This window comes from Sturnira hondurensis, unplaced genomic scaffold (genome assembly GCF_014824575.4).
Source record: "Sturnira hondurensis isolate 20B ecotype Veracruz unplaced genomic scaffold, ASM1482457v3 Scaffold0008640, whole genome shotgun sequence".
Taxonomy (NCBI): domain Eukaryota; kingdom Metazoa; phylum Chordata; class Mammalia; order Chiroptera; family Phyllostomidae; genus Sturnira; species Sturnira hondurensis.
In genome coordinates, this window is record NW_028081271.1 from 12,125,877 (window position 1) to 12,153,104 (window position 27,228).

At 43.0% G+C, this 27,228-nt stretch overlaps 1 protein-coding gene across 1 annotated transcript; it reads left to right on the forward strand.

The window, feature by feature from the left end:
• Positions 1–26,920, forward strand: LONRF1 (LON peptidase N-terminal domain and ring finger 1). The gene is made up of 12 exons (XM_037055284.1): positions 1–840; positions 8,521–8,639; positions 9,581–9,703; positions 12,502–12,651; positions 13,180–13,420; positions 13,517–13,613; positions 14,912–15,026; positions 18,084–18,205; positions 20,277–20,435; positions 20,551–20,713; positions 22,105–22,257; positions 25,907–26,920. Exons 1-12 carry the CDS (start codon positions 123–125, stop codon positions 26,063–26,065), a joined length of 2,319 nt encoding a protein of 772 aa, XP_036911179.1. The 5' UTR covers positions 1–122; the 3' UTR covers positions 26,066–26,920.
• Positions 26,921–27,228: the final 308 nt, after the last annotated feature.

A 27,228-nucleotide genomic window follows, 5' to 3' on the forward strand; every position in this document is an offset into this window, starting at 1 on the left:
CCGCCGTGTCCGCGCGCCACGCCCCCCTGCTCTCGGGCCGCGTGCGGAGCCGCGCGCCCGGGAGGCTCCCGGACGGTGGCGGCGGTTGGTGGCGGCGGCGGTGGAGCAGTCCTCCACGGGCCATGTCTTTTCCGGCCGTGGCGAGGAGCTCCTTGAGAGGGAGTCGGGAGATGGCCCCCAGGCCGCGGGGCCGGGGCCGATTCTGGGAAGTGGACGGCGGCAGCGGAGACCGGCTGGAGCGCGCTGCCACGGAGTCGGAGCGCTGGGAGCTGCTGCTCCGCCGTGGCGAGCTGCTGGCCCTGGGCGGCCACCTGAAGGGAGCGCTGGAGGCGTACGCGGCGGCGCTGCGCCGCGGGGCCCCGGTCAGGCCTGAGTGCCTGGGCACCCTGGTGGACTGCCTGGTGCTCAACTACCGGCTCCGCCACGGGCTGGGCTGGAGCGCCGCCCGGGCAGCGGGCGCGGACCCCGGCGCCGGCGGGCTGCTCAGCTGCCTAGGCTGCCGGGGCTTCCTGAGCGAGCCGGTGACTGTGCCCTGTGGCCACAGCTACTGCCGCCGCTGCCTGAGAAGAGAGCTCCGCGCCCGCTGCCGCCTCTGCCGGGACCGACTGCCACCCGCTGCCGCTGCCACTGATGCTGAGGGCACCACCCCGCGGCCGCCGCCTCTGGCTGCCGCCATCGCCGCTTCGGGCTTCAGAACCAGTGTCGTCCTCAACCACCTGGCCGAGAAGTGGTTCCCGGGCCAGCTGGAGCGCGCCCGGGCGGCGGGCCGGCTCGGGGAGCTACTGCACGAGGGACGCTACCGGGAGGCCCTGGCCGCCGCCTGCGAGGCGCTTCGAACAGGTGACCGAGGGGGGATGCGGCGCGGGCCCGGCCGAGCCCACCCTCCCGTCCCCGACGGGCTGGCTACCCTGAGCTCATCTGCGCCCCCGGGAGGCACCTCTGCTTCCCGGAGGCCGCCTGCCTCCCGGGTACCGGGTCTCGGGGTCCTCGAGGGTGTGGGAGGGGGCGGCGCCCCGGGGTGCTTCGGTCACAATGGGGATGGCCCTCCGAGCTGACTGTGACGCGGCGTGGGGAGGGGCGCACAGGCGCGGGGTTCCCTCAGCGGCGGCCTGGCGGTTGGGCGTGCGTGTCACGAGCACCGCGGGGCCCGGGCCAGGCCGCCCGGGATGGGTAGGAGTAGGGCGAGCCCGGGCGGCCCCTCTCTTCCTGCCTCGCTCTTTCCGGTCATTGGCTTGGTCCGCCACGGGGAAACGACAGCCGGGGCGCGGAGACGATCCCCAGCCGAGCCAGGCTTGGCGGGCAGCGTTTACCTTGGTCTCCCACAAAAGTCACCGGGGCAATTGGAAGCCGCGGGAGGGCAGAATTGCATAAGCTGGAGGGGGGGTGGCGTTGTGTAACGGGTGACGTCCGGTGGGCGTGGCGGGAGCTCGGCGCCCGCACCCATCACCCTGGCCCCGCCGGCCGCTGCGCTCCGGGCGGGTGTCCGAGCTGCCCAGGACCTTTAAGTCTGAACCTGAAAACGCCTGCAGGAGTGGTTCCTTTTGAGGGCTTCAACCTACCTATTTCAAATCATACTTATTTCATAAACACATTATGTGCTTTTGAATACACCTAGTTCATGGTCAAGATAAAGAGGTAGTCTCCTGGAGTTCTTTGCCAGGCTTCCCTTTGCTTTTCCATTCCTGATCAAGGAAATGGAAATGGCCTTTAGGTCTTTTGTCTCCTTCTGCTTAGCAGCTTAGGCCTCCTAACCTAGGTTAGTACTTTTCTTAAAGTGGTTTTAGGCAATGGAAGGGAGGTGTCGCCTGACTTATCTATGTAAAATGTGGAGTCGTTCTCTAAATCAGTGATTCTTTACCAGGGAGATTTTGCCCCTCTCCCCCAAGGGGACATTATCTGGAGCAATGTTGGGAGACTTTTTGGTTGTCACCCCTTATGGGATTATTGCTGGTACATTAGCTAGGGAAGCTGCTAAACACCCTACAACGCACAGGACTGCCTCCCACACAATTGTCAAGCCCCAAATGTCAAGAGTGTTACTGTTAAACCTTGTGTTAAATAAATAGACGTATTTCAAGCTTAGCATCTATTTCCTTGCAGGAAATAATACTTGGGGGGAATAAGGACCAAGAAAGTAGACATCTAAAATATAAACTGATGTTAGGTATTAGGTAAATTTATAAACTATGTCACTGAAAATATTTTGTTATGGTTCTTTAAGTTATTTAATATCTTCAGACTTCAAAGTACAAGCCTGCTACATTTGCGTACACTTTGACTGGTTTTTTATAGAAAGCAGGCAGTTATAAAATAGGATGGAATGTCAAGTCCAGAACAAAAGAGAACTATTTGGTATACAGAATTCTGATGCAGACCACCCCACCTCTAGGCCACCGTCCTGGTTTTTAAAAGAAGCCCAGCTAGGGCAGTGAAGTGACTTGTCCTCCAACTAGCTGGTTGTAGAGGCAGCAACACTATCCAGTTCTCCTGAGTGTTGGACCAGGGTTCATCCTGCCGTTATAGCTCATCCAATGGAAATGTTTAATAAATCTGTAAGAGGGTTTTTTGTGTCATTAGTATAAAATAAAGAATGCAGCTTAGTGACAGCTCTATTCAGTATTACGATTTCATGATTTGACCTCTTAAATTAGGTGTTTCGTAAGAATTCAGGTCCTAATCCATGGAAGAACAGTTAAGCAACATTTACTAATTGAGGTCTAGCTTTGTGTTCTGTGACCAGTAATCCTTTAATTAAGATTGTGGTCCTTAGATTGATGGTATTATTTTTTAACAGAAAAAGACTCTGAAAGATCTACTTTCCCTTTTCAATTTGCATAGACAACAGCACCTGGGAATTTTTCCCATTCAAATACTCAGTCCTGCTTTTGTATGACTAGAACCCAGGTCTCCTGATTTTCACCGCATTAGCCTGGCCCTGCCCCCCCATTTTTAGCTCTTTCAAGAATTATTAATTACATACTTAAAATATGTCTGAATGATACTAATGAGGATAACATTTTTCATCCTTTGATTTTTTAGTTGTAAAATACAGGTGTTTAACAGTTTATGGGCATAAACAAAGCTATTTGGTAGGGTTATAAATCTGTACAGTTAGCCTTTAACTTTTCTGTGAGTTGGCTAGTTAGATAGGGATTTGGAATGTATTTATATAATTGTACATTTGTAGTTAATAATGATATGGTCACCGTTGGCAATGAAAAAAGAACTTCACTAATTTCATGTAATTCTTAAAATGAAACAAATAAATACTATTAACTAGGAAAAAAATCTAGTCTGTAGTTAGCCCACGCACATTCAAATTTATCTCTGTCAACAAGAAAGAAAAGCTTGAAAGCCTTTGCCAAAATCAGAAATTTCCCATTGAGATTACATAAGTTTCTGTTGAATTGAAGTATATTTAGATAACATTTAATCCATTGATCTTTTGATAATAACTCTCAGATGTTTCATAACTTTCTACCTTTTTAGTATTCAAGGATATTATGTAAAAGTCTTGTCTGCATTGAGTCTTGATACTTGAATCTGTTGAAATGATCCCACTTTGCTCTGCTGTCTTCTTTCAGTGTTAGTGGATTTTTACACACTTCCCTCCTCCCTTTATATGCCCCTCTTTCCCCAAAGAAGGGAACAGAACAGAATGACAGAGTAATTTATAGTTTGGATGTTTTGTTTTTTTATTTTTTTTAAGATTTTATTTATTTACCTTAGAGGGGAAGGGAAGGAGAGAGGGAAAGAAATATCAATGTATGGTTGCCTATCGTGCGACCCATGCTAGGAACTGGCCTGCAACCCAGGCATGTGCCCTGACTGGGAATCGAACCTCGACCCTTTGGTTCACAGGCCCATGCTCAATCCACTGAGCTACACCAGCCAGGGCTGTTTTTTGTGTGTTTTTTTGTTTTTTTTAAATAAAGGTCATACATGGGAGAACATTTTATTTAAAATACTTGGAGGAGGAAGTTTTGTGTTTAATGTGTTTTGTCTTTACACAGTCCTTGACTATTATTGCCAAGTATTTTTAAAATCTGTACAGCATTCGATCTTCACAAAGAGTCCTGTGGAGCACTGTTGTCCTCAGAAGGAAGTTAAGGCACCTCAGGCTAGAGATGCAGTGTGGCCTAGTGGGTAAAGCTGTGCATGCTGGGAGCTGAAGGCCTGGGTTTGAATGCCAGTGCAAGCTCTCCACTTACTCTCTGACCTTGGGCCCGTGGTCTGACCTCCCTGTTTTGGTCCCTTATCTGAAGAGAGAGAATAGAATCTACTTCGTAGATAGGTACAAATAATAAAAACCACCTAGGTCTATTGTGAGAATCGAGTCAAAACCTGTAAAGCACTTTGAATGGTGCCTGACAGAGTAAATGCCCGCTAAATATTAATTAAAATACAGTACTTATTTTATAAATGTAAAAGTTGTGCTATGGCTACAAGATGATTTAGCTGCAATTGAAATCTAAATCTTGTGATGTCAAGTCCTGTCCTTTTCTCTCTGCCACATTAATAATGGGACCAGAGTGAGGGTCAATCCTGATTCTGGTTTGCATATGTTAATTAGTGGCAACATTTTAGGCTACATCAATAAAATACAGATACTGCAAGGCTTTAGGCATACAAAGATTAGTCAAGTTATGGGTAAATACTAAATACATTTAAGGAAAATGTAAAAGGTTTTTAATAATGTGGTTAATATGAAAAGATTTGAATTCAGTCAGTAAACTTACGCATGTTATACTTTACAAAGGACTTGAAACATTGTATCAAGATCTAACCTCATTTTTCTATCAACTTTTGAAATGTTTTGTATTATAACAATATTATTTATTGAGCACTTGTGTGCCAGGCAGTGTCCTAACCATTTACATGCATTCTCCCATTTATTCCCCACGACAGCCTTACGTTGCAGGCCACCAGCATTTTATAGGCGAGGAGACAAGTTCAGAGAACTAGGTAACCTTCCAAAGTGGACCTGCACCCAGGTCCTCTGAATCCAGTGGTTATAGTCTTCATTATTACGCCGAGCTATTATTCTTGGACTTTATTAATCAATCACTAATAAATACCTCATCATAGTTTAACTGGGATAACCAAGTGCTCCACACTGAACTTGAAAAGTAAAGAAGCACAGAAATTCAGTGTTTTGGATAGTCATTGAAATTTATGAAACAGCTCTATATATAAATCAAAGAAAACAACATTCAGGAGAATGACAAAAAGGATATGAATAGTGAATTTTTATACTTAACACATAGTCACTGAAGAAATGCATGTATACTGGTGGGTTTTTTTTTTTTTGTATTTTTCTAGGAAACAAAAGCACAGCTTGTGGAAGTGTAAAATAAAGTTTTTAATAAAAGAAGGGTTAGAATGTATTGAAAACTGTACATATAACTTTCTACACAGTCATTCAGCTTTATAAAAAGTAACAGGAAATGAATAGATATGTAAAGCCATATAGATAGATGTTCATACTACTTTTTATATTAGCAAAAATTGGGACTAAAAACTGCACAGTAGGGAATTTTTAAGATTGTGTATATCGTACAATACTTTGCAACTATTAGAAATCAAGGGGACTTAATTACATTGACAAAAAAGCAGGTCATAAACAGTATATGTGGTATATTTTATAAAACTATTTAAAAAGTACAGGTTATATGCCAATACTTGTTATTTCTTTGTGGTGGGAAAAATAATTCTCAATTGCCTATATCTTTCAAATTTTATAAGTAAACAATAACTTTTATAATTGTAAAAGTTTCTTGAAAATGAACTAAGGACAGAACCTATTAATAATCACACATATTCCTAAGGACTGGGAGAAGACGAAGGATCACTTAGGAAAGCCAGGCCTTGGGGTTACAAAAACAGGAGATAATGGAGGAAGCACAAAAGTAGATTTTAGAATTAATGCTATGCACACAGTGAAGAAATGAGGCCCAATGAACATTTGGTAGTGCTGCAGGGTGCGCTGTCCGCGGAGCATCTTTTATGCACACACTTAGTCTGTGCTTTGGCGATTCCCACGGCCCTGATGAGCGCGTTTGGCTCTTTTTAGAATAAGAAGAGGTGGCTCTGATCTCTTTTAAAGGAATTGAGAGTTTGAATTCACCTGACTTTTTTCCCTAATAGTCGTTCAATATAATTATTGCACTAATGTTTGAAGTTCTCAATGAAAACATTAACTGTGAATGACTGGGGAGCAAACGCTTTCAAATCTGACCCTCTTGTCATGTCTTCGGGAGTCTCGATGGCCTGCGAGTGTCCTGTCGAGAGGAGCGGGGACACAGGTCCGAAGGAGCAGTCGCACATCCCGACTGCGTTTCCTCAGACGGACCTCCTCCCTCCCTGTTGGTGCGGTCCCTCGTTAACGACGCTGTGTGAGCGGTGAGGGCTGATGAAAGGGTGTGAAATTCAGTAGTTCTCAGTGTGCGACAAGGATGAGGCGATGGGGACTCGCTGTGCAAGAACAAAGAGGCAAGTTTTTAAAAAGCTCAGAAAGGGGGCCAGGAGTGGAACAGGCTGCTGGTGGCGACAGTGAAGCCCCCCTCCCTGGTGGCGCCGGCGCTCACGCTGCTAAGGGACGCGCAGGCCCTGGGCCCCGCTCAGGGTTGTGGACGCAGGCTCTGACTCACTCGGACTGTTTTGGCACCTGCTGCTCTCCCCTTCTGAACTTCAGTTGTGCTTGTCAAATCAGGATCGCATGATGCTGTTTCACACAAAAATAAAAGTTTCTAATTAGATAACAAGCTCCTCAGAGGCAGAGATAAAGTAGTCTTTTGAACACCTTCAGGGTCCAGCTTTGTGCTAGAACTTTCCATTCTTTTTTTTTTTAGCTGTTTTTTTAAAAATTTTATTTATTTATCTTTAGAGGGGAAGGAGAGAGGGAGAGAGACATCAATGTATGGTTGCCTTTCTCGCGTGCCCTGCTGGGAGTTGGCCTGCAGGGAACTGGCCTGCAACCCAGGCATGTGCCCTGACTGGGAATCAAACCGCCCTCCTCTGGTGTGCAGGTCTGTGCTCAATCCACTGAGCTACGCCAGCCAGGGCCTAGAACTTTCCATTCTTGATTGGCTGGTCGTATCACCTTTTGGTTTTTGTGTTGTTGTTTTTTTCCAGAGATAACGATTTTCAATTATATTGCTTTAAGAAACAAAAGACAAAATATTCTAGATGTGTCTTTCATTTAGGAAGTAAGTATTTTCATGAAATACTAATTTCCTTCTTCTTTAAAGTTTTTCATCAGTATAAATTTGAGGGAACAGAATCATTCCTATTCTCAAGCACCAGCAATTGAAAAAGGCCTGTTTACTGTAATTTTTCAGTCCAGAGTTATCTGTAGAAAAGCAACCTTTTAAAAACTGGAGCAAACCGTGGAGCAGTTGAGGAGTTTTATAATAGCTTTTTTAAAAAGATTTTATTTATTTATCTTTTAGAGGGGAAGAGGAGAGAAATATCAATGTATGGTTGCCTCTTGTGAGTCCCCTGCTGGGAACTGGCCTGCAACCCAGGCATGTGCCCTGACTGGGAATCGAACCATGATCGTGTGGTTCACAGGCCCACGCTCAATCCACTGAGCTACACCAGCCAGGGCGATATAATAGCTTTTTTTAAAAATGAGGCGTTCTAAGTCTGTATGCCCTTCTCACCATGAATGCTTTATTTTATATGCATACCTGTTCGAAAGCATCAAAACTGAATTGCTTTAAAAGGCAAGTTAATGTGTTTGTGCCAAAGATTTTTTTTCCCGTGGACTTCCCTTTTAGAATCTATGTACTTGTGGTAATAGATGATGGTGTGGAGTGAACCGGCTCAGTGTGTGAAATTGTGGTGGTCGTTGGATACTCATTTGGTTTCTCATGTAGAGGGAGATGCTAGAGAAATTAAAAACAAAGCTTTTTCCTCAGGAATATTTGACATTAACCTGTTTTGGAATGGCTTAATACCATTCTCGCTAATGACAGGGATTAAAATTTTGACGCTTGTAGAGAGCTGACTCTCAGTCAACCTGTTTCCTCCTGAATCAGGACCGTTACATACCTCCTGAGCCTGGCTTGTCCGTCTTCATCACTGTGAAGATTCCCTGTGCAGTGCTGACACGTGTGTTGCTTATAAGGAAGGAGTCGGACACTAGGCTGTAAAAAAATTAAAATTTACCATAAAAAGGCAAATCTAAGCATCTAGGACATGTATTTTAAATTGTGTAGAATGCCCTATTTTAAGAAAACATTTATTTTCTTGAAAGTGATTGTTCACATTATAAAGATATCCCCAGTGTTCCTGTGAGCCATAAAGCTTTAGTCTACTTATGAGCTCATGTAACTTGTAGATAAAATTCAACATGTGAGTAGGTTGTACCTGTACTGGGCTTGGTTCATAACATTTAGTGTGGTGGTTAGTGACTGGAATCAAACTAGGTGAATTGTTAAATCTGGTGTGATGTATTTTGTGGGTTATACAATAATCTTTTAAAAACAATCAGTCTTTATAAAATTCTAATTTCAGAGCCTGGCAACTTGACACTAAAAATTTACAGAGCTGAATCGTACGCTGGTCTCCAAGAGTTTAAAGCAGCCATCGAAGATCTGAATGCAGTTCTCTTTCAACTGCCAAATTGGCCTGAGGTAACATTCCTGTTCTACATTTTGCATACATTTAAAAATTTCAGCTGTAAGGAAGGAACATGCATTCGTTTATGGTTATAAGTTTTAACAGAATGGTTGGGTTGACTCAGAGTCCTCAAAATGTAAGTTCAGTAAATGATAAGAAATCTTTGTTTCCTAACTAAAGAACAAGCTGAATTCAAGGCATGGGAGGAAAAAAAAGAGACCTTAGTATACAAAATTTCCTCAAAGAGATATAACTAGCCATATTGTGAAGATGGGTATAAACCGGCCATCGACGCAGGGAGTCCGTAATGGGAAGGGAAGCGGTCCTTGTAGCTGGAGAACTAAGTGAGGCGTCGTCCTGGACACAGACTATTGGGTGGTGATTTCACCCAGGAGATGGGGGCAGAGGGGGTTGCCTTGCCACGTGGTTTGAAAAAGACTGTGGCGTGTACGCAGTCAAGTTTGCCAATTTCCCTGTTCAGCAACTTGCCAAGGTAATCAGTCCATGTCCCATATGTGTTTTGTAAACTGGAGGTTACTCTTTGTTGTGACTTCTTCCTCCATTCAGACCTGTGCCTTCAAAGACAGTATATTAAGGATAGTCCAAAAATTAATAAATACTTAAAAAAATTATGTAGAATTCCATGCTAGCGTGACTGGTTAGTACATAGGCACATACATATGAAGAAATGAGAGGGAAATGATCAGTATGAACTTTCGAGCCCTCTGGGCCTGACACCGGAATGCAGGATCAGGAGTGTGGTCCGAAGCCACTGTCTCAGTCAGCGTCTCTCGGGGCAGCGCATGAGTGCGCCTGTAAGATGCTCTGAGCCCTGAAGAGTCATTCAGAGTTTCAAAATGAGCATTTGCAAGAAGACCTTTTTTTCCTTTTACTTGATATTAATTGTTTTGAACAATTCTGTCAACAAAGTCATATGTATGTGCTTTTATTGCAGGTCTACTTCAGGAAAGGAGAAGTGCTCCATGCTGCTGGCTTCTTAGGCGACGCCTTACAGCTCTTTCTGCAGTGCTTAGCCCTCGATGAAGATTTTGCGCCTGCGAAGCTAGAAGTGGAAAAGGTACTCAGTTTACCAACGTTCCTAGTCTAAGGCAGGGCTAAAACCCAGTTATTTTGAAAAATGCCAGAAAACTGGGATAAGAACATAAGGAATCCCTAAGTCAAATTTAGTAGCAATTCAACAAGTGGTTTTCAGGTTCAGTAAACTTAGTGTCTTGAGTTCTTACTGAAATCGAAACATTCCATTCACGAATATGTAAATGCATTATAGCTTAGTTAAATTTAGATGTTCCCTAATAGTCTGTTTTATCCGAGCCAGAGTAATTATCCTTAATTAAACATAGTTGTCATGATGTTTCTGCTCAGGAATTTTTATTGGCCTGGTTTTGTCTTTCATTTATCAGGTCTAACCTTTGCTTACTTTTTATGGGTGCCAGGAGTACCGCCTCAGTCAAGTTGTTTTCCTGATTTTTCTTTCTTTCTTTTTCAAAAACATTTTTCTCAGTAGTCAGTATTCCACTTTCTCAAGTTTGTTCGGTAGTGTGTTAGTAGGTGTCAATTAAAAGAAAAAAGGGAGGGGCTTCTCTGAACAAATGACTTTGGGGAACGTTAGGTTAAACCCAGTTAAACAGATTTCTTCAACGCTTCGCACAGGTTTTGCTCTGCACGCATAAGGGTAGCATTCAGTTTTTGTCAAACTTACAGAGCATCCGGCAAGACCAGAGTCTTTGAAACTGTTTGGGGGAGTTCCTTACCTAACACAACTTCGGTGCCCGGTCAGGATTCTCTCTTCAGTGTCCTTAGAACATGCTGCCTCATTTAATCACCTTTGTTTCTTACACTGGCTTTTTGTCTAGATGATCTTGGGTGTGTGGTAAACACAAAGATTCCTGGGCCCACCATAGACCTGTGGAGTTAAAATCTCAGGACCTGGGACATAGTTTAAGAAGCACCTCGATAGACTCTTATATACCCTGAAATAGGAGAACTTTAAAATTTTTCTCGTATCTCAAATGCCCATGAAGCAGGCTAATATTGGTATATCCTCTGTGAGGGTTGTTGGCATATACATTTGAGCCCTGATTTAACAAGAATTCGTTAATTGTCATGTGTTTTTCTACTGTTCTGTATTTGTTAGTGTTACCTCCCTGGTGAGGCTGCAGACTTTTAAGGGCTTATAATTTTGCATTTTCCATGCTGTTGGATATCCTCATATATCTGTAAATATTTGTTTGTTGGTCAGTACAGTCAGGTGAATACAAAACACCTGATACTTTGAAATATTTCTTTTTTCCAAATATGCTGCTTGTATATTGTGGTATAACTTACATGTAATGAAATGCATGGATTTTATAATTCAGTGGGTTTTGAGAAATTATAAACCCATGTAACAATAGCCCATCAAGGTACAGAGTATCTTCATCACCCTAGAAAATTCCCTCAGCTCCTTTCCAGTAAATTCCCTGTCTCTCTGCTTCCAGCGGCAACTACTGTTGGGACCGCTATCGCCGTGGAGTAGTTTTGCCTGTTCTAGAACTTAATATACATTGAATCATACAGTGCGTGCTCTTTGGTGTCTTGGTTTTTCTCCAATATAATATTTTTGAGATACATCCAGTGATTGAAAAGCTTCTGTTGTTCACTAAGAACTATTGTTCACTTCTCTTGTTCACATACCCCATTGTATGAACACGCCACGATTTGTGGTGTTCACCGTTAGCAGTGACTTTCATTCAGATTATTTCCAGTCGCCACTGTAGACATTATTGTGTAAGTCGTTTCGTGGACACACATTTTTGTATCTTTTTTGTATGCACCGGGAGCAGAGTGGCTGGGTTCTAGGGTGGGCATGTGTTTAACCCATTTTTTTCAAGTCAAGGGAAATGTGAAAACATACACAGATGTTTGAATGTTTGTTCATTAAATGAGGCATTGCTTGAGTGCCTACCAGATATGCACATTTACATTGTATGTATTTCCTTTTATATACATTGTAATGATCAGGAATAATTCTAATTTTTGTGTATTTGAGAGATAGTACAGCTGAAAAATAAAACCTCTAAATTTAGACCTTAAGAAATGTTCTGTACATATAAATACAACTAATTTGGCAACCAAAAAAAAAAAAAAAAAACCCCACCCAAATCCTTCTCATTTCCTCTAGCCAGGTTCTTCCCCCGGCTTGACCTGCCCTGTTTCTCTGAGAGTTTTAGGGTATTCCTGATAGACGCTCCCAGAAATTCGGATATCACAGCTTCCTCCCAGGTTAACCCCCAGCTGTTACGGGGCAGCTGCTGCTTGGTGCTCCCAGCCAAGAGCTGGCATGGGGACTGCCAGAGCAGGTCAGTTGTTCAGTGAGAAGCTAAATTCCGAAGCTAAATGCATGGAATTTTAGAGTTCTGTAGTTAGAGGTCTGAGTTCTTCAGTTCACATAAACACTCTTAAGTCCAGCCTTAAAATAGACATTGGAGGTGAACCATGAACTATTTTGACAGGTGGGACTCGCTGATCTTCAGAGGTAATTGTTTTCTACTCCTCTGAGATCTCCCCTTTGACCATCCTGACATTAAAAAGTCAGCCTTTATCTCGGATACCTTCACAGGCTTCCAGTTGAACCATGCCTTCCTTCTGAATCATTTCTCTGAGACGGCTTGACCCCACGGAGGCACACTTTGGCTTTGCATGGCTTCCACATGTATTTGGTAGTCCCGCTCTATTGCTTAATCTCTTCCTCCTCTGCTCATTGAAAATAATGCTCCAAGTTTCCTATGAATTCTAAAATATTAGGTAATTTTTATTAACTTGTCCTTAACCAAATATTGTATGTTTTTCATGACTTTTATAATATTTCTCTTACAGATTTTATTTGATTTATTATCACCTGAAAACTTAAAAGAAGGCCTGAAGGATTCTTCCTGGAGTTCGTTGCCGTGCACAAAAAACAGACCTTTCGGATTTCCGTCAGTGATGGAAGAGCCTCACTCTGCCAGTGCGCTCAGCCCGGAGCAGGTAAGGGGTGAAGAAAGATCAGCACAGGCTTAGTGTGTCTGTTTCCTTTCTGTTAAGATCTTCACTGCCCCAATTTCAGTTCTGGAACGTGTTCAGGTGTGGTTAAGCTATTTAGTAATTGTCTGAATAGGATTTTTTGTTTATAACCTTTTGTTTTATACCAAAAACTTGTATGTGAAGAGACTTGTTTGTGAATCACCATTTTAAGTCACCTGAATGTTAGAAAACTTTTAGTCTACTGGAAAATGGAGAATATTGTATTTATTTTAGTTTCCTCAGGAGAGGAACAGCTATATTACTATAATTGCTTACACCTCATTGTAATCGAAGTTAGCTGGATGTCTAGGGCTATGTAAGTACTGGCAAAATCATTTACTTGCCAGGGTTTTAGAATTAAAAGTTGGTGCTGTTAAATGAAGACTAAATGGGCATTACAAGACATGGAAAGTTCGTTTCAGTTCGATTCTTGGCCAGAGCACTAAAGGATGGGAAATAAATACAGATACTTTTGTTACTGTATTTTTGTAGAATGAGGAAATAGCAGAGGTCTCATCGGAGCCTGTCAAGGGAAGTTTAAACCGTGCTCTGTCAGCACAGGCTATAAATTCCGCAGAAAGGCCCTCCCAGGAAGACGGCTTGAAAAGGGTGTCCTCGGAACCTTTACTCTCTGTTCAAGCAAAAGGTGCTCTCCTGAAAAGAAAGTTGTCTCTTTTGGAGCAGGACGTGATTGTTGATGAAGATGGAAGAAACAAGCTTAAAAAGCAAGGAGGTAAAACTTTCCCTACATTCGTAGGAAGCATATTTACTTACTTAGAATACCTTTTAAACTTTTTCCTAAAGACAACCTGTTCCCCTGTTTGAACAGACCCTCCCAGTGACGTCTGTACGTTTTCATCAGCCAGCAGTGACGTCCCGGGAGAACTGGTCGATGCCTCCGACTTTGAGTGTTCTCTGTGCATGAGGTGAGTGTGCAATGTTTTATAAGAGACGGACTTTTTATATTAAGGTAAATAAAATGCAGGGTAGATAAAGGTGACCTCCTCTGTGATAACAGTGTAAATGAACAGAATATTGTACTAAATATCAAAAGATAGGAATTTTACTCCTAGGTTGACCTTTCACACCTTGGACAAGTAACTTTAATGTATGAACCTTGGTTTTCCTTATTTAGAAAGTGGGTCAGTATTTGTGTATTCTCTATAGTAGTGTTGTTAGAATCAAATGACTTAAGTGTAGAAAGTATCTGCAAAATTGTAAAGTGCTATAAAAGCTATACTTCTTGTTATAATTCAGAAACATCCATGCTTTTAGATTTGGGTAAGAATTCTAATTATGTATCATATGTATCCGACTCTATCTTGTGTATATATTTTAACCATAAAACCCTACTAAAGTACATCGGCCAGGGATTTCCATTGTGTAGAATGCTTAGAGCCCTAAACGACTGGTAGTGTGGAAAGAACATTTTCCCCTTACACATATTGGGTGGAGTCACAGGACCAGTGTACAGAGAGTCGGGGGACCTGGCACTGGCCCCGCAAGGCTGGGGGTCACTCCCTGCATTCCCAAGCAAGTCCCCCAACTCTGAGTCTAGGTTTCCTCATTTATGAGGAAAAGGGGTGAGACCCGATCATTTCTGAAGTATCCACACATCTAATGATACTTCTAGGGAATTCAGAGGTGTTTCAGGAAATAATTTTTTATTATTATTTATCATTAGCTTTCCCATACTACTTATGTATTGCATTTGGTATTAGGCTTAATATTTCTTTAGGATCTAACTGTAATATTTATTGGATCACTCCTTTTAATGAATTTTATATAGTAAAGCTTTTATAAGCATCTCAAGGAAACCAATTTTAAAGAGATGAGAAAATAAGACTCTATGAAAGCTATTTAATAATTATTAATGATATATTTCACATTATTTATTTTGCACAAAGTCTGACATCTGGTGTGTATTTTGCAATTCCTGCACGTCTGAGTCTGGACCAGCCCCACTCAAGTGGTTCGTGCCGCGTGGGGCCAGTGGTCGCTCTGTGGGTTAGTACAGCCCTCGCTGCTTGTCAGGGCGCCTCTGTGGATAGGACGTTGAGGGTGTCTTCAGGAGAGTGTGGATGCATCTCCACGGTCGCTTCTTCTGCCATCAGACCCTCTGTCCTCCTCTCGAGATTCGTGTTATGGTTCTGTTACTAGTGTGTCCAGTTTTTCCAATAGGTAGTTGAATGTGGAAACTAACGTGTATTTCGGTGGGTTTCAGGTTGTTTTTCGAGCCAGTGACAACCCCTTGCGGGCACTCGTTCTGTAAGAGCTGCCTTGAGCGTTGTTTAGATCATGCGCCGTATTGTCCCCTCTGCAAAGAAAGCTTAAAAGAGGTGAGTGTTTTATCTGTTTATTGATCTCAGCTTTGGCAACATGGTTTGAGTTCTGTGCAGCCATAGGAATAGTGATTATCATGTTCAGAATGAATTACCTTGTGTATGCTGAGTGACCGTCAAGGAGCGCATTTCATTACCTTATGTGAGTGCTGGAGAAAGCGAGGTTAGAGAGGACGGGGAAGCAGCGAGGTCCTGGGGACCAAGGCCCCTGCACTGCATGTTTTTAAATAAAGCGGGTCTGGTCAAGTACCTGGCCGGGAGTAGGTTCAATTTTAGTGAGACAGTATTGGGGAAACCCAACTGCCCTGCCTTATTCCACAATAACAGGCTAAATTTCTGCCCTAGTTCTGGCCCCTTACCATCTGGAACAACTCTCACCGGTAGACTTTCTGCATTGATGGAAACGCTCTTTCTGTGCTGTCCACTGTGGTAGCCACTAGTCACATGTGGGTACTGCGTACTTGAAATGTGGTTGATGTGACTGAGGGGTTGTATTTGCGGAGGCACACGTGACCAGTGGCTACCACGGTGGACAGGGCAGTGGTAGACTGGCCAGGAGCGGGAGGCACAGCTTCCCGCACTCCTCCTTATGGGGTCAGTGGTCAGCGCTGATGACCTCTGTTGGGAAAGCGGCTAGATCCCCATGGGCACCTCCTGAAGCAGGTAGGAGATCACACCCTCAGTTGGGCCCGGACCGCTGGAGCTCCCCCAAGTGGGGCCAGGGCCTTGTCATCCTGCGCTCCGGCTGCCTGGTGCCATCGATCAGGGAGTGGGAGGCTGTCTCTGGTGGTCGACAGGATTGTTTACAGAAAAAGTGTCTTCCAAATCTGGATACAGAAGTGATAAAACCATTTTGTTGTGGATATTCATAGCTGCTTCCCATATACAAAGCACAACTCTGTGTGAGTGTTGTAATATTGTGTGTGTGTTATGTTCCACCTGCGTCTTATATAACAAGCTGATAGGAAACCACAAAACCGTACTCAGAATGTTCAGTGTCAGGAAACTAGATAAACTTATTCTTAAGGAGTTTGTCAAGTACATGTTCAACTAATATGCTTCAGTGTTTTTAGGTGAAATACTCTAAATATGCTATTTTTCCTGTGTTTTTAGAATTTTTAGATTGATTAACAATTAGATACATTGCTTTAAATTTAGAGATAGCTCACCTTAAAAGAGATATTTGGAGTTTGAAAGAAAATAAGCCTATAATTTAAAAATAACAAATATCCTGTTTTAAAACAACTTTATCCTGTGTCCTGACCCTGAGAACACCTTATGTAATATAATTTGTACAATCTAAATATATAAAGAAAATCAAAATTAGTATGCTCTACAGTTTTATGTTTTTCCTACATGTGATTTTATTTTGCTCATTTTCTAATTTGAATATATTTTAAAGATAGAATTTTTATAGCAGTGTATTAATCTAGTGAATTAATGTTTTCCTATTGTTGGTTATGTAAGTCGTTTTGTTTTCTCTATTTTATACACTGTGTTTTATGTCTTTGAATATTTCCTTAGGATAAATTCCTGAGAGATAAATTACTAGCTTAAAGGTTCTATGTTTATAAGATGCTTAAAACCAATTGCCAAATTACTTAGGTCCCTAGAAGTGTACAAATTTAGATCCTTATCAGTAATTTAAAAGAGGTCATATTTCCCCAAATTTAATGCATGCACATTAAATTTTAAAACATCTTTATTAATTTAATAGAAAAGTTATAAAATTGTTCTTTTGATGCCTGTAATTTGACTAATTTTATTACATACTTGTGAGTTGTCTGTATGCATATTACCTGCTCAAGAGGGCCCCTCGCCAGTGGGGCTTGGTGTGGGCCCTGGCCAGCTGTCACCTGGGAGCTTGTTAGAAATACCAGACCCCACTCCAGAGCTGTTAAGTCAGGAACCCTGGAGAGGGGCACGGAAATCTGCATTTTAACAAGCCCTAATTCACGCGACCCATCTCCCAACCTCTCTTATTTCCTCCTTCATTTTTCACTGGATAATGACAAAACTCTTACTTATGCTGGCCCCACAGATTAAAGGATGGCTTCTGTTTATCTTCTCTGGCCACTGTCTCCCAAGAGTTTTTCCTCTTTTATTAAATACATTTGTCTGGAACATTTTCTTTGTCCAAAGCTCTGTGCATACACGCTAACCTGGTCCCTGCCCCTGTGCAGTTTTTGGTTCAGTTGCAGAGAGACGGTGTACCTCTGTCCACGTGGTACGGTGCAGGGTGTGGTTGGTAGCTGACTTTTATGTGGTACGAGCAGTGAAACATGGGGTTCTTGGGAGACAGAAAAATAGTTAAGGAGGACTGTAAGAAAAACGTAAAATGGAGCCAGACCTTAAAAGATTGGTGGGCTTTTCATAGGCAAGAGAGAAAGAGATGGCTTTTAGCAATTGGAATCATGACACAAAAAGGCACGCGGGTGGCCACTTTCCCGAGTGTGGAGGGAGTGGTGAAGTGTACCACTTGATGCAGAGTCCAGGGGGTCGAATGAGAAAAGCCACCTCTCAATATAAGGACCACCGTCTGAGTCATGGCAAAGTGACAGGGGAAGGGGAGCCCCAGAAAAAAAACATGCTATCTGGAGACTCTGCCCCTGACATAGAGCACAGAGCAGGAGGCCGAGTTTTGCTTTTTTAAAATAAGACACGCATCATTTTCTTTATTCCTTATATTTTTGTTTCTCAATAAAAATGCCAGTTGCAGGTGCCTGTGAGCCCTCGGGTTGGAATTGGCCTTTGGCGTGGGGGGCGGCAGGGGCAGGGCTGCCAGCTGCTGACACCGGGCGTGTGGTGGAAGCAGGACCCAGGCCTCCCGGGGAGAGCTGGGCTTGTGCCGCGGCCGCATCTCTGAGGTCCTGGGCAGAGCCTCAGGCTGCTCTGCTGGGTCGTCGTCCTCCACTGCGAGGTCCCCCCGCCACCAATTCAGAAGTGACCGTGTGGATCTGTGCTAAAGGCTTTTCTGTGTCAGCCAAACCGCTCTGCCTGTTTTATCCTGTAGGAAACAAAGTATTGGAATGTTCACGTAATATTTTCTTTTAGTACCTAGCAGATAGGAGGTACTGTGTCACACAGCTGTTGGAAGAATTAATAGTGAAGTACCTGCCTGATGAGCTGTCTGAGAGGAAAAAAGTGTATGATGAAGAAACTGCTGAACTCTCACAGTAAGTTTTTTCTCATAAAAACACAACCAAATTATGAACTGCTACCTTTTAAAATAGGAAAGGCCTTCCCGTGGCAAGCTGGATCCTGTCTTTAGTTCAACCCTATAGTCAGAGGAGTATTTTAGACAAATATTGGTCAGCTTCCCCGTCCCAAAAAGAATTTCTAAGAAGTTCATTTGGTAACTTTCAGATGTTCTGCTGGGAATTACTGACTCAGTTGTTTGCACTGAAGCAGTGTTTTCGGTGGGGGAGGGGCTCGTTACAGTGGCTTCTGGGGCAGAATCCGGAATGGAGAAGAGGAGCTGGTGACTGGTTGCTGGGGACAGCGGCCCTTGGGCCTCTGGGTAGGAGGAAGGTAGGGGGTAAATGGTCTGGATTGGCAGGGGTTTAGCCAGTTAGAGGTTTGGAAGGTGGGACCTTGAGACCTGAAATTGAAATTGGAAAAGGGGGCCAGGACTTAGGGGCCATATTCTAACTTAATGAACATGCTGAGTTAGTAACAGCGAAGTGGAGGTAGCTTGGTAGCTTTGGGATTTAGTAGAACAGACGGCTGTTAAGAGCACATCCTGGCTGATTTGGGCTGGGTAGGTTGGACTTGGTTTTCTTCCTCTGTATACCTTTCTCTCTTGTACTTTTCTTCTTCCATGTCTTTCCCTCTTTGACCAGTCACTTGAGTTCTTTTAAATTTCTTTCATAGGTTTTTAATTTCTTAACTCTTTTCCTTTCATTTTCCTTTAACTAGACACACTAAAGAATAAAACTGCCATTTTTGTATAGTCTTTTTATTGAGTAATCTGGTTTCCATTATTTTTCAAATTATATAAATTGGAGATTTTGTATTTCACACTTTTTAAGAAAAAATTTATTGTGCTTGTAGGCTCTTCTTTTTCAGAAAGTGTTCACCAAATGTCTTCATTGGGCCAGTGGCCTGCAACAGAAAAAAGAATGGATTTTTTTTTATAGAAATCAATATTGATTTGTCTTCTCATAGAACTGATGTTTCATTGTGTGTTTTTTTAAAAAAAAGATTGTATTTATTTATTTTTAGAGAAAGGGGGAGGGAGGGAGCAAGAAAGGGAGAGGAACATCCATGTGTGGTCACCTCTCATATGTCCCCTACTGGAGACCTGGCCTGCAACCCAGGCATGTGCCCTGACTGGGAATTGAACCAGTGACCATGTGATTCACAGGCCAGTGCTCAATCTACTGAGCAACACCAGCCAGGGCGTGTGTGATTTTATGATAAAAAAATATTAAGATACACAGATTATGAAGCTTTTTGATCAGTGCTGCAAAAATTATTAGCACTCGCTTTTTGCTTCTAAGTTTTGGCTACTATGTCCAATACTATATTGAGCATTCTTTTGGTACTTGTGGGGGGGGGAGTGAGCCTGCTGGTTCAAATGGTTATGAATATTTAAAAAAGTTTTTGATGTTTTTAGCCAAATTCTTCCTCAACATGATTGATTGCACTGTTTCCATCTGCCACCTGCCCTGGCAGCTTCCCTACACCCTTGTCAAAGCCGGGCGTCGCCTTTGTCCTCCTTCCTTTCTGTCAGTCTGGCAAGGAAAGACACATCATTTTAATTACCTGGGGAAATGTGACTGAATTACCTACTTTGAATAGTGAGTTTGAAAATATTTTTAATGGTTTCCTTTTTGTCTTTTGTGAGAGCTCATCCTTTCTTATCATCTAGGAGTAACCAAGAGTGTCTTACAGATAAAAGACTAACTCTGTCATGTTACGGATACTTTAGACAGGTTTCTAATAGGAAACAGTAATTATGGTCAGTGGGTTTTGGGTTCATAAAGGTACTTGGTGCTATATGATACCCTGGTGTCTCAAGCTCAGATTGACTTGTATACATAGAGGGTCAGAAACAAATTTCTTAGTCTAATATTTATCATGGTGAGTGTAATGAAGGCGATGCCAGTTCTCGTTCCTGGCAAGAATGAAAGTCACCTTATTTAGGGCTAATTTCTTTCTGTTTTATCTTAACTTATTACTGGTGCAAGCGTCACTCACTCTGCTTGTATGTTATGATGTACAATAAACGTCTTTCTTCTTCAGCTTGACCAAGAATGTCCCAATATTTGTTTGCACTATGGCTTACCCCACTGTGCCTTGCCCTCTTCATGTATTTGAGCCAAGATACAGACTGATGATTCGGAGAAGTATACAGACTGGAACCAAACAGTTTGGGATGTGTGTCAGTGATACACAAAACAGGTATGCTCTCTGTGTACTTAAATATTTGTATTTATATTGGAACTTTCCTTGAATATTTTAAGAACTTGTGTGCTTGTTGCTTGAACTTTGATATTAACGAGAGTTTTTCTTTTAGTTTTGCAGATTATGGTTGTATGTTACAAATTAGAAACGTACATTTCTTACCTGATGGAAGGTCTGTGGTGGATACGGTCGGAGGAAAGCGGTTTCGGGTTTTAAAGAGAGGAATGAAAGATGGATATTGCACCGCAGACATTGAGTATCTGGAAGATGTTAAGGTACCGCGGAGTGTTCTTCCCCAGCCCACTCCGGTGTACGCTGTCCTGTGCATTTTGTACTGGTACCCAGGCTCTTTTCCAGGCAGATGAAGCAGTTCCTCCTCTGAGAGGCCCTCAGCAACACTTCTGCAAATTAGTTCCAGCGTACCTTTTTCCTACCTTGCTCTTAATCACTGTGAGTTCCAAGAGACCGAGGGACATCCGAACCTCGATCCTCTTCATTTCTCCAGGTGCTGCAGCCAGCACATGCCTAGACTGTGTGTGTGCGTTTGCACGGCAGGCACTTAACAGGAGCAGTTGGTTGAATTTTGACCATTTTTAAGTGTGACTAGTTCAGTGGCATGAAGTGCATTTACATTGTTGTGCAAAAGTAGGTGCCTTTTAAACGCTTGTGTTTCGTTTCAAATCTTCAAAAGTAAAAGTAATTTCTCATCTCTTAGGTGCTATAGATTCACCTTTTATATTTCAGAATGTTTTGGGAGTCCCTTTATTGTTTTTCTGTCAAGTCATCCTTGCAGTGGGAAAGGCTGAGTCCAGGCTAGTGTTTGTTCAGCCGCGTTAGTGCACGTGGAACAGAGCTCTCCCTGGCAGGGAGTGAGTGGGCCAGAGATGTGCGTTACAGAAGTCCCGAGGAGATGACGCGTTAGTGTTGCGTCCTCCCCCCTGTGTTCTGTGGTACCACTCTGGGTCTCGGGCTGAAGGCTGGTGCGTTTAATTTCACATTCACAGCCCCGAGATCCAGTGGTCGGAGGGGTGTACGGAGGGATGGCGGAGGTGACCGCAGCTTTGGGTCTTTACTGCAGAATTTCATCATCCCACAATTTATTCTCTATTTTTTGACATACTGACTTATATGCCAAGTTATTTGGTACTTTTTCTTTTTTGTTTTTTTGATCCAGTTCCTTGGTAAAAGATATAATTATGCTTGTCTTCCATCCTGTTACACTTTCCGCATGTCGTCTGTACCTTAAACCTCCTCCTCACAATCTTTCCTTTTATTGTAGCAACTGTATTCTTCTGCTTTCTTAGTTCCACTGCTTTTAAAAAGCCATCGATCCATAAAGACAAAAGGAAGCGCCACTTAGGGTAAACCTTGGCCTGAGAACCCACTCTCAGCTTAACCCCTCCCCCGACTGGGGCTGTTGGTGGGGTTCTGCTCTGCCACTCAGCAGGGCTGCAGAGACGTGCGGCCTCGCTGTCGTTCTTTGGGGTGGCCCATTGGCATTCGGTGAGGCAGAAGTAGATGGTACACGCTGCGTAAGCGTGATACTCTCCCATCTAGAACTGAAATCGGTATTCTTTGTTTTTTGGTCTTTTCCTCCTTTCAGTAGGGTTGGTATATTAGACAGGAAGACTGGACACAGAAGTCTGACCGACTGTTGTATTTCTAGGTCGAGAATGAAGACGAGATGGAGAATCTCAGGCAGCTCCATGATTTGGTGTACTCTCAAGCCTGCAGCTGGTTTCAGAATTTAAGAGACAGATTTCGAAGCCAAATTCTTCAGCACTTTGGATCGATGCCCAGGAGAGAGGAAAACCTTCAGGTAGGATGGCTTTGATGTTGTTTCCAAAAGTCTCACTTTTTTTATAGACCCACATGAGTACACTTTTAAGTTTCCTTCTCGTTGCCCTTCCCACACAGCGTTTCTTTTGTCCCGGCTTTAGAATCGGACCACGATCTCTGGTGCAGTGGTGCGCACTGCGTGTTAGGTAGCGGCGAGGGCCGCGGGTGGGGGTAGCCTTAACTGAGGGCACCCTTTTCCGGAAGGAGAAATAAGGAGTTGAAAATGGGACATGGTGCCACTTAGCAAATTGTGACTTTGCGACAACTGTCCCTTTGAGCCAGTCAACTGTTCTTCTTTGACAGTTGGGAGATGTATCATTTTCTGTACTCTAAAAAATTATTTTCTCACTTTGACTTCCAACTCCCAGCCTAGTAACTATTTTTATTTTTGTCTCTTCATGTTTAATGTGCGTCACTCCTCAGGCAACCGATGGTCTAATGGTCTAGCTCGGGTACTTAGGGTTTGTACTTAAGAGTTTATATTTATATTAATCTAATTAATATGAAGTGAGCACTTTGTACATAGGCAGATCTGTCAGCAGGCGCTGTGAGAAGCGTAAAAGAAGTGTCCCTGTCCTGGGAAATCTGAGTTTAGACTCATCAAAGCACTAACGTTTAGGTGTAAGCATTTTGAATTGAACTGAATAAAGATGTTTGTGGTTGGGAGGTAATAGATTTCATAAAGTGATGGCTATGAATAAATATGAAGATGGAGAGAGAAGCCCACTGTGGCGCACACTGCCTCTCATTCCGGTTTCCGAAGGCTGGTTGAAGTCTGTCAGAATCCTGGCTGAATTCTTCACCTGAACTTGAAATTTCAGCATCAGACCATCTCCTGATTGAGTACTGTGTCTAGCGTATTTTTTAAAAAATCCTGTCTACTGGAATCTTATTAAACTTGATGGAAACAGCTTTTTAAATAAATATTTTATTGATTTATCTTTAGAGGGGAAGGGAAGGGGAGAGGGAGAGAAATATCAATGTATAGTTGCCTCTCATGCGTCCCCTGCTGGGAACTGGCCTGCAACCCAGGCATGTGCCCTGCCTGGGAATCGAACCTCGACCCTTTGGTTCACAGGCCCATGCTCAATCCACTGAGCCACACGAGCCAGGGCTGATGGGAACNATAAGGAGTTGAAAATGGGACATGGTGCCACTTAGCAAATTGTGACTTTGCGACAACTGTCCCTTTGAGCCAGTCAACTGTTCTTCTTTGACAGTTGGGAGATGTATCATTTTCTGTACTCTAAAAAATTATTTTCTCACTTTGACTTCCAACTCCCAGCCTAGTAACTATTTTTATTTTTGTCTCTTCATGTTTAATGTGCGTCACTCCTCAGGCAACCGATGGTCTAATGGTCTAGCTCGGGTACTTAGGGTTTGTACTTAAGAGTTTATATTTATATTAATCTAATTAATATGAAGTGAGCACTTTGTACATAGGCAGATCTGTCAGCAGGCGCTGTGCGAAGCGTAAAAGAAGTGTCCCTGTCCTGGGAAATCTGAGTTTAGACTCATCAAAGCACTAACGTTTAGGTGTAAGCATTTTGAATTGAACTGAATAAAGATGTTTGTGGTTGGAAGGTAATAGATTTCATAAAGTGATGGCTATGAATAAATATGAAGATGGAGAGAGAAGCCCACTGTGGCGCACACTGCCTCTCATTCTAGTTTCCGAAGGCTGGTTGAAGTCTGTCAGAATCCTGGCTGAATTCTTCACCTGAACTTGAAATTTCAGTATCAGACCATCTCCTGATTGAGTACTGTGTCTAGCATATTTTTTAAAAAATCCTGTCTACTGGGATCTTATTAAACTTGATGGAAACAGCTTTTTAAATAAATATTTTATTGATTTATCTTTAGAGGGGAAGGGAAGGGGAGAGGGAGAGAAATATCAATGTATGGTTGCCTCTCATGAGTCCCCTGCTGGGAACTGGCCTGCAACCCAGGCATGTGCCCTGACTGGGAATCAAACCTCGATCGTGTGGTTCACAGGCCCGAGCTCAATCCACTGAGCCACACGAGCCAGGGCTGATGGGAACAGCTTTTGATAAGCACCAAATTGAATAAGGAAATTTTATTTTTTTTTTATTTTTTTATTTTAATTGTTCAAGTACAGTTTTCTGTCTTTTACTCCCATTGAATAAGGAAGTTTTAAATGTTAGCAAACCAACTTGTAGAGAACTTCAACGTTTCGTTCGCATTGCCTTTACCTCCCCTCCCACCCCCCCCCGCCCTGTCCTCTCCTGCCCCTCTGCCTCCTGTGAGTTTGTGCGAGTCAGGCTTCGGTTGGGGACACAGGAGGGCAGGGTTTTCCGTGGGGTGACGGTCAGGGAGTCTGCCGCCACAGTGGAGTGTGCGCTGCCCAGGAGCGCACAGGGAAGCTGCTGTCACCCTTAGGGGCCCCAGGGAGGTCCCCGTAGTGTCTCACCTGCAGCAGTGGTGGAGCAGGTGGTGTTCACGAGTTCCCTGAAAGCTTCTGCACATCTCACATCTGCCCTCACTTGGCAACAGTCTCCAGAGAATAATGGCTTCCTGTCTTCCCACTGTACGCGCCGCAGGAGCACCTCTCATTGGCCGAGTCCGACGTGGAGCCGTGTGGAAAGGGGGTTGTAGGAAACACAGTTTTCTCACGTTTCCGATGTGCAGCAGAGGTGGTCGTGCCCCTGAGGCTGTGCATAAAGCAGGCTTAAAAATCCCTGTGTATAAACTTCTAGTCCTTTCTGGTCCTTTCAGTAGTCATCCCTCGCAACATCAGAGGCACTTCTTTGCTGGACATATGTTTATGTCCAAAAAGAAGCAAGAAGCTAAGACTTTTTTCTTACATCTTTCCTGGGATTTCACAAGTCTTTGAAAAAAATTTAAAATACCAACTAACTTTAAGAAATGTTTTAAATACCTATTTTTAGAAAGTCGTTCTTGCCCTGGCTTGTGTGGCTTAGTGGATTGATCACTGGCCTGCAAAGCAAGTGGCCACCGGTTCGATTCCCAGTCAGGGCACATGCCTGGGTTGTGGGCCAGCTCCCCAGTAGGGGGCATATAAGAAGCAACCACACATTGATGTTTCTCTCCCTCTCTCCTTCCCTTCCCCTCTGTTTAAAAGCAAATAAATAAAATCTTTTTTTTAAAAAAAAGGAAAGAAAGCAGTTCTCAAGTGGGAACAATTTTACCCCAAAGGGACAATTTGGCAACATCTGGAGATATTTTCAACTGTCACAACTAGGGAGGTGCTAGCTACTGACAGAGGGTAGAGGTACTGCTGATCAGGCCACAATGTGTAGAACAGGTCTCAACAAAAGCCATTTAGCCTGAGGTTGAGAAAACCCTACTTACAGGCAGTTTGGTACAGAGAAAAGTGCGTTGGCTGTGGAGTCAGGTCTAGATTTGAATCTTGGCTCTGCCGCATGTAAGCCGAGAGGTCATGGACAATTTGTATTAACTTTCTGAGCTTCAGTTTCCTTATTTTATATGGGCATAGCAATAGCCTTTTTTACAGTATTGTTAAAAGAATTTGAGATAGGACCTGATAGGGCCAAGTGCTCAATAAAGACTAGCTTAGTGGTTTGTAACTGTTCATTATTACATAAATATTTGTTTTATTAATTCTTTAATATGTCACTTGTTTTTAGGCGACTCCTAATGGACCCGCCTGGTGTTGGTGGCTTCTCGCAGTTCTCCCCGTGGACCCCCGATACCAGCTGTCGGTTTTATCAATGAAGTCTCTGAAAGAACGGTTGACAAAGATACAGCATATATTGACCTATTTTTCTAGAGACCAGTCTAAGTGACTAACTGCTTGGATCTTCCTTTAACGTCACCCTAACCTGGCTGTGTTGACAGCTGGGTTGTCCGCTGCCTTTGCACATCCAGTGCTGGTTTGAGAAATGTAATGAAATTCTTGTGGGTTTTTTTTTCCTTCAACCTCCAGAATCATGTGGTTCTGCAAATGAATACCCTCAACTAGGATTTAGACCACTAAGAACTTGCACAGAAAAACACGCAGCAAATGTGTGTTAAACCTCCACATGGTGACGAAGTTGCACTATGTACCATATTCTAAAATGAAATGAGAACTCTGTATGTATGTGGAGTGTGTGTGTGTGTGTGTGTGAGCGCGCAAGTGTGTGGGTCATATGTGTGCATTTTCTCTGGCTTTAAGATTTTAAAAGAAAAAAAAAGCCATAGAGAGCAGAACTTGCCGAGGGTCACTTACTGCCCAAGTTTACAGCAGCAGCAACACCAGTTTTGGCCAATAGAATTTGCCTCAGATTCTCCGTCCTGATGCTTATATTTGCACACGTGTGTAAACTATGGTATCGAGTGTCGTTCTGTTGGAAATCCTGCTCTTGCTGAACTGTCTTGACCATTGACTATGATGCTTTCTTATTTATGTAAATACTTGTGGCCCAGTGGCCACCAGGCACTGGGTGCAGGTCCTAGAGCCAGTTTTCAGGAACAGTTGCAAACCTGACGTGGTACTGTGCACCTACTCATAAAACACTTAAAACTGTGAAACTATGGTTTACATTTAACTGTACATAAAGGTAAATGGAGAGCTCAACTCAGTACCAGTTTAGTTTGTACATTTTAGGAGCTTTTCACATCAACTGCCCATCTATGTAATTTATAGTTTGACATGATGTGTTCGTTGAAAAAAATTACATAGTTTAAACCCATTAAGGATCTGAGGGAAGAGAAGCTTAATGTAGAACTGAGCTTTTAAAGTATGTTTTATTTCTTAATTCTGGTCTTGGTGCAAATGTTAGTTATGCCTTATTCACCATAATTAGATCGCCATGCCGTGACATGGTTTATATTCATGCTGCCCTAGACACTTTTGTAATTATTTGTTGCAAACTTATAACTCTCCCTATTAACTTTCTTTTATGTAAGTAATTTGTAAAAGTTTCTGAAAAATTTGCTTTTGCTTATTTAATTTTGAATAAAAGCT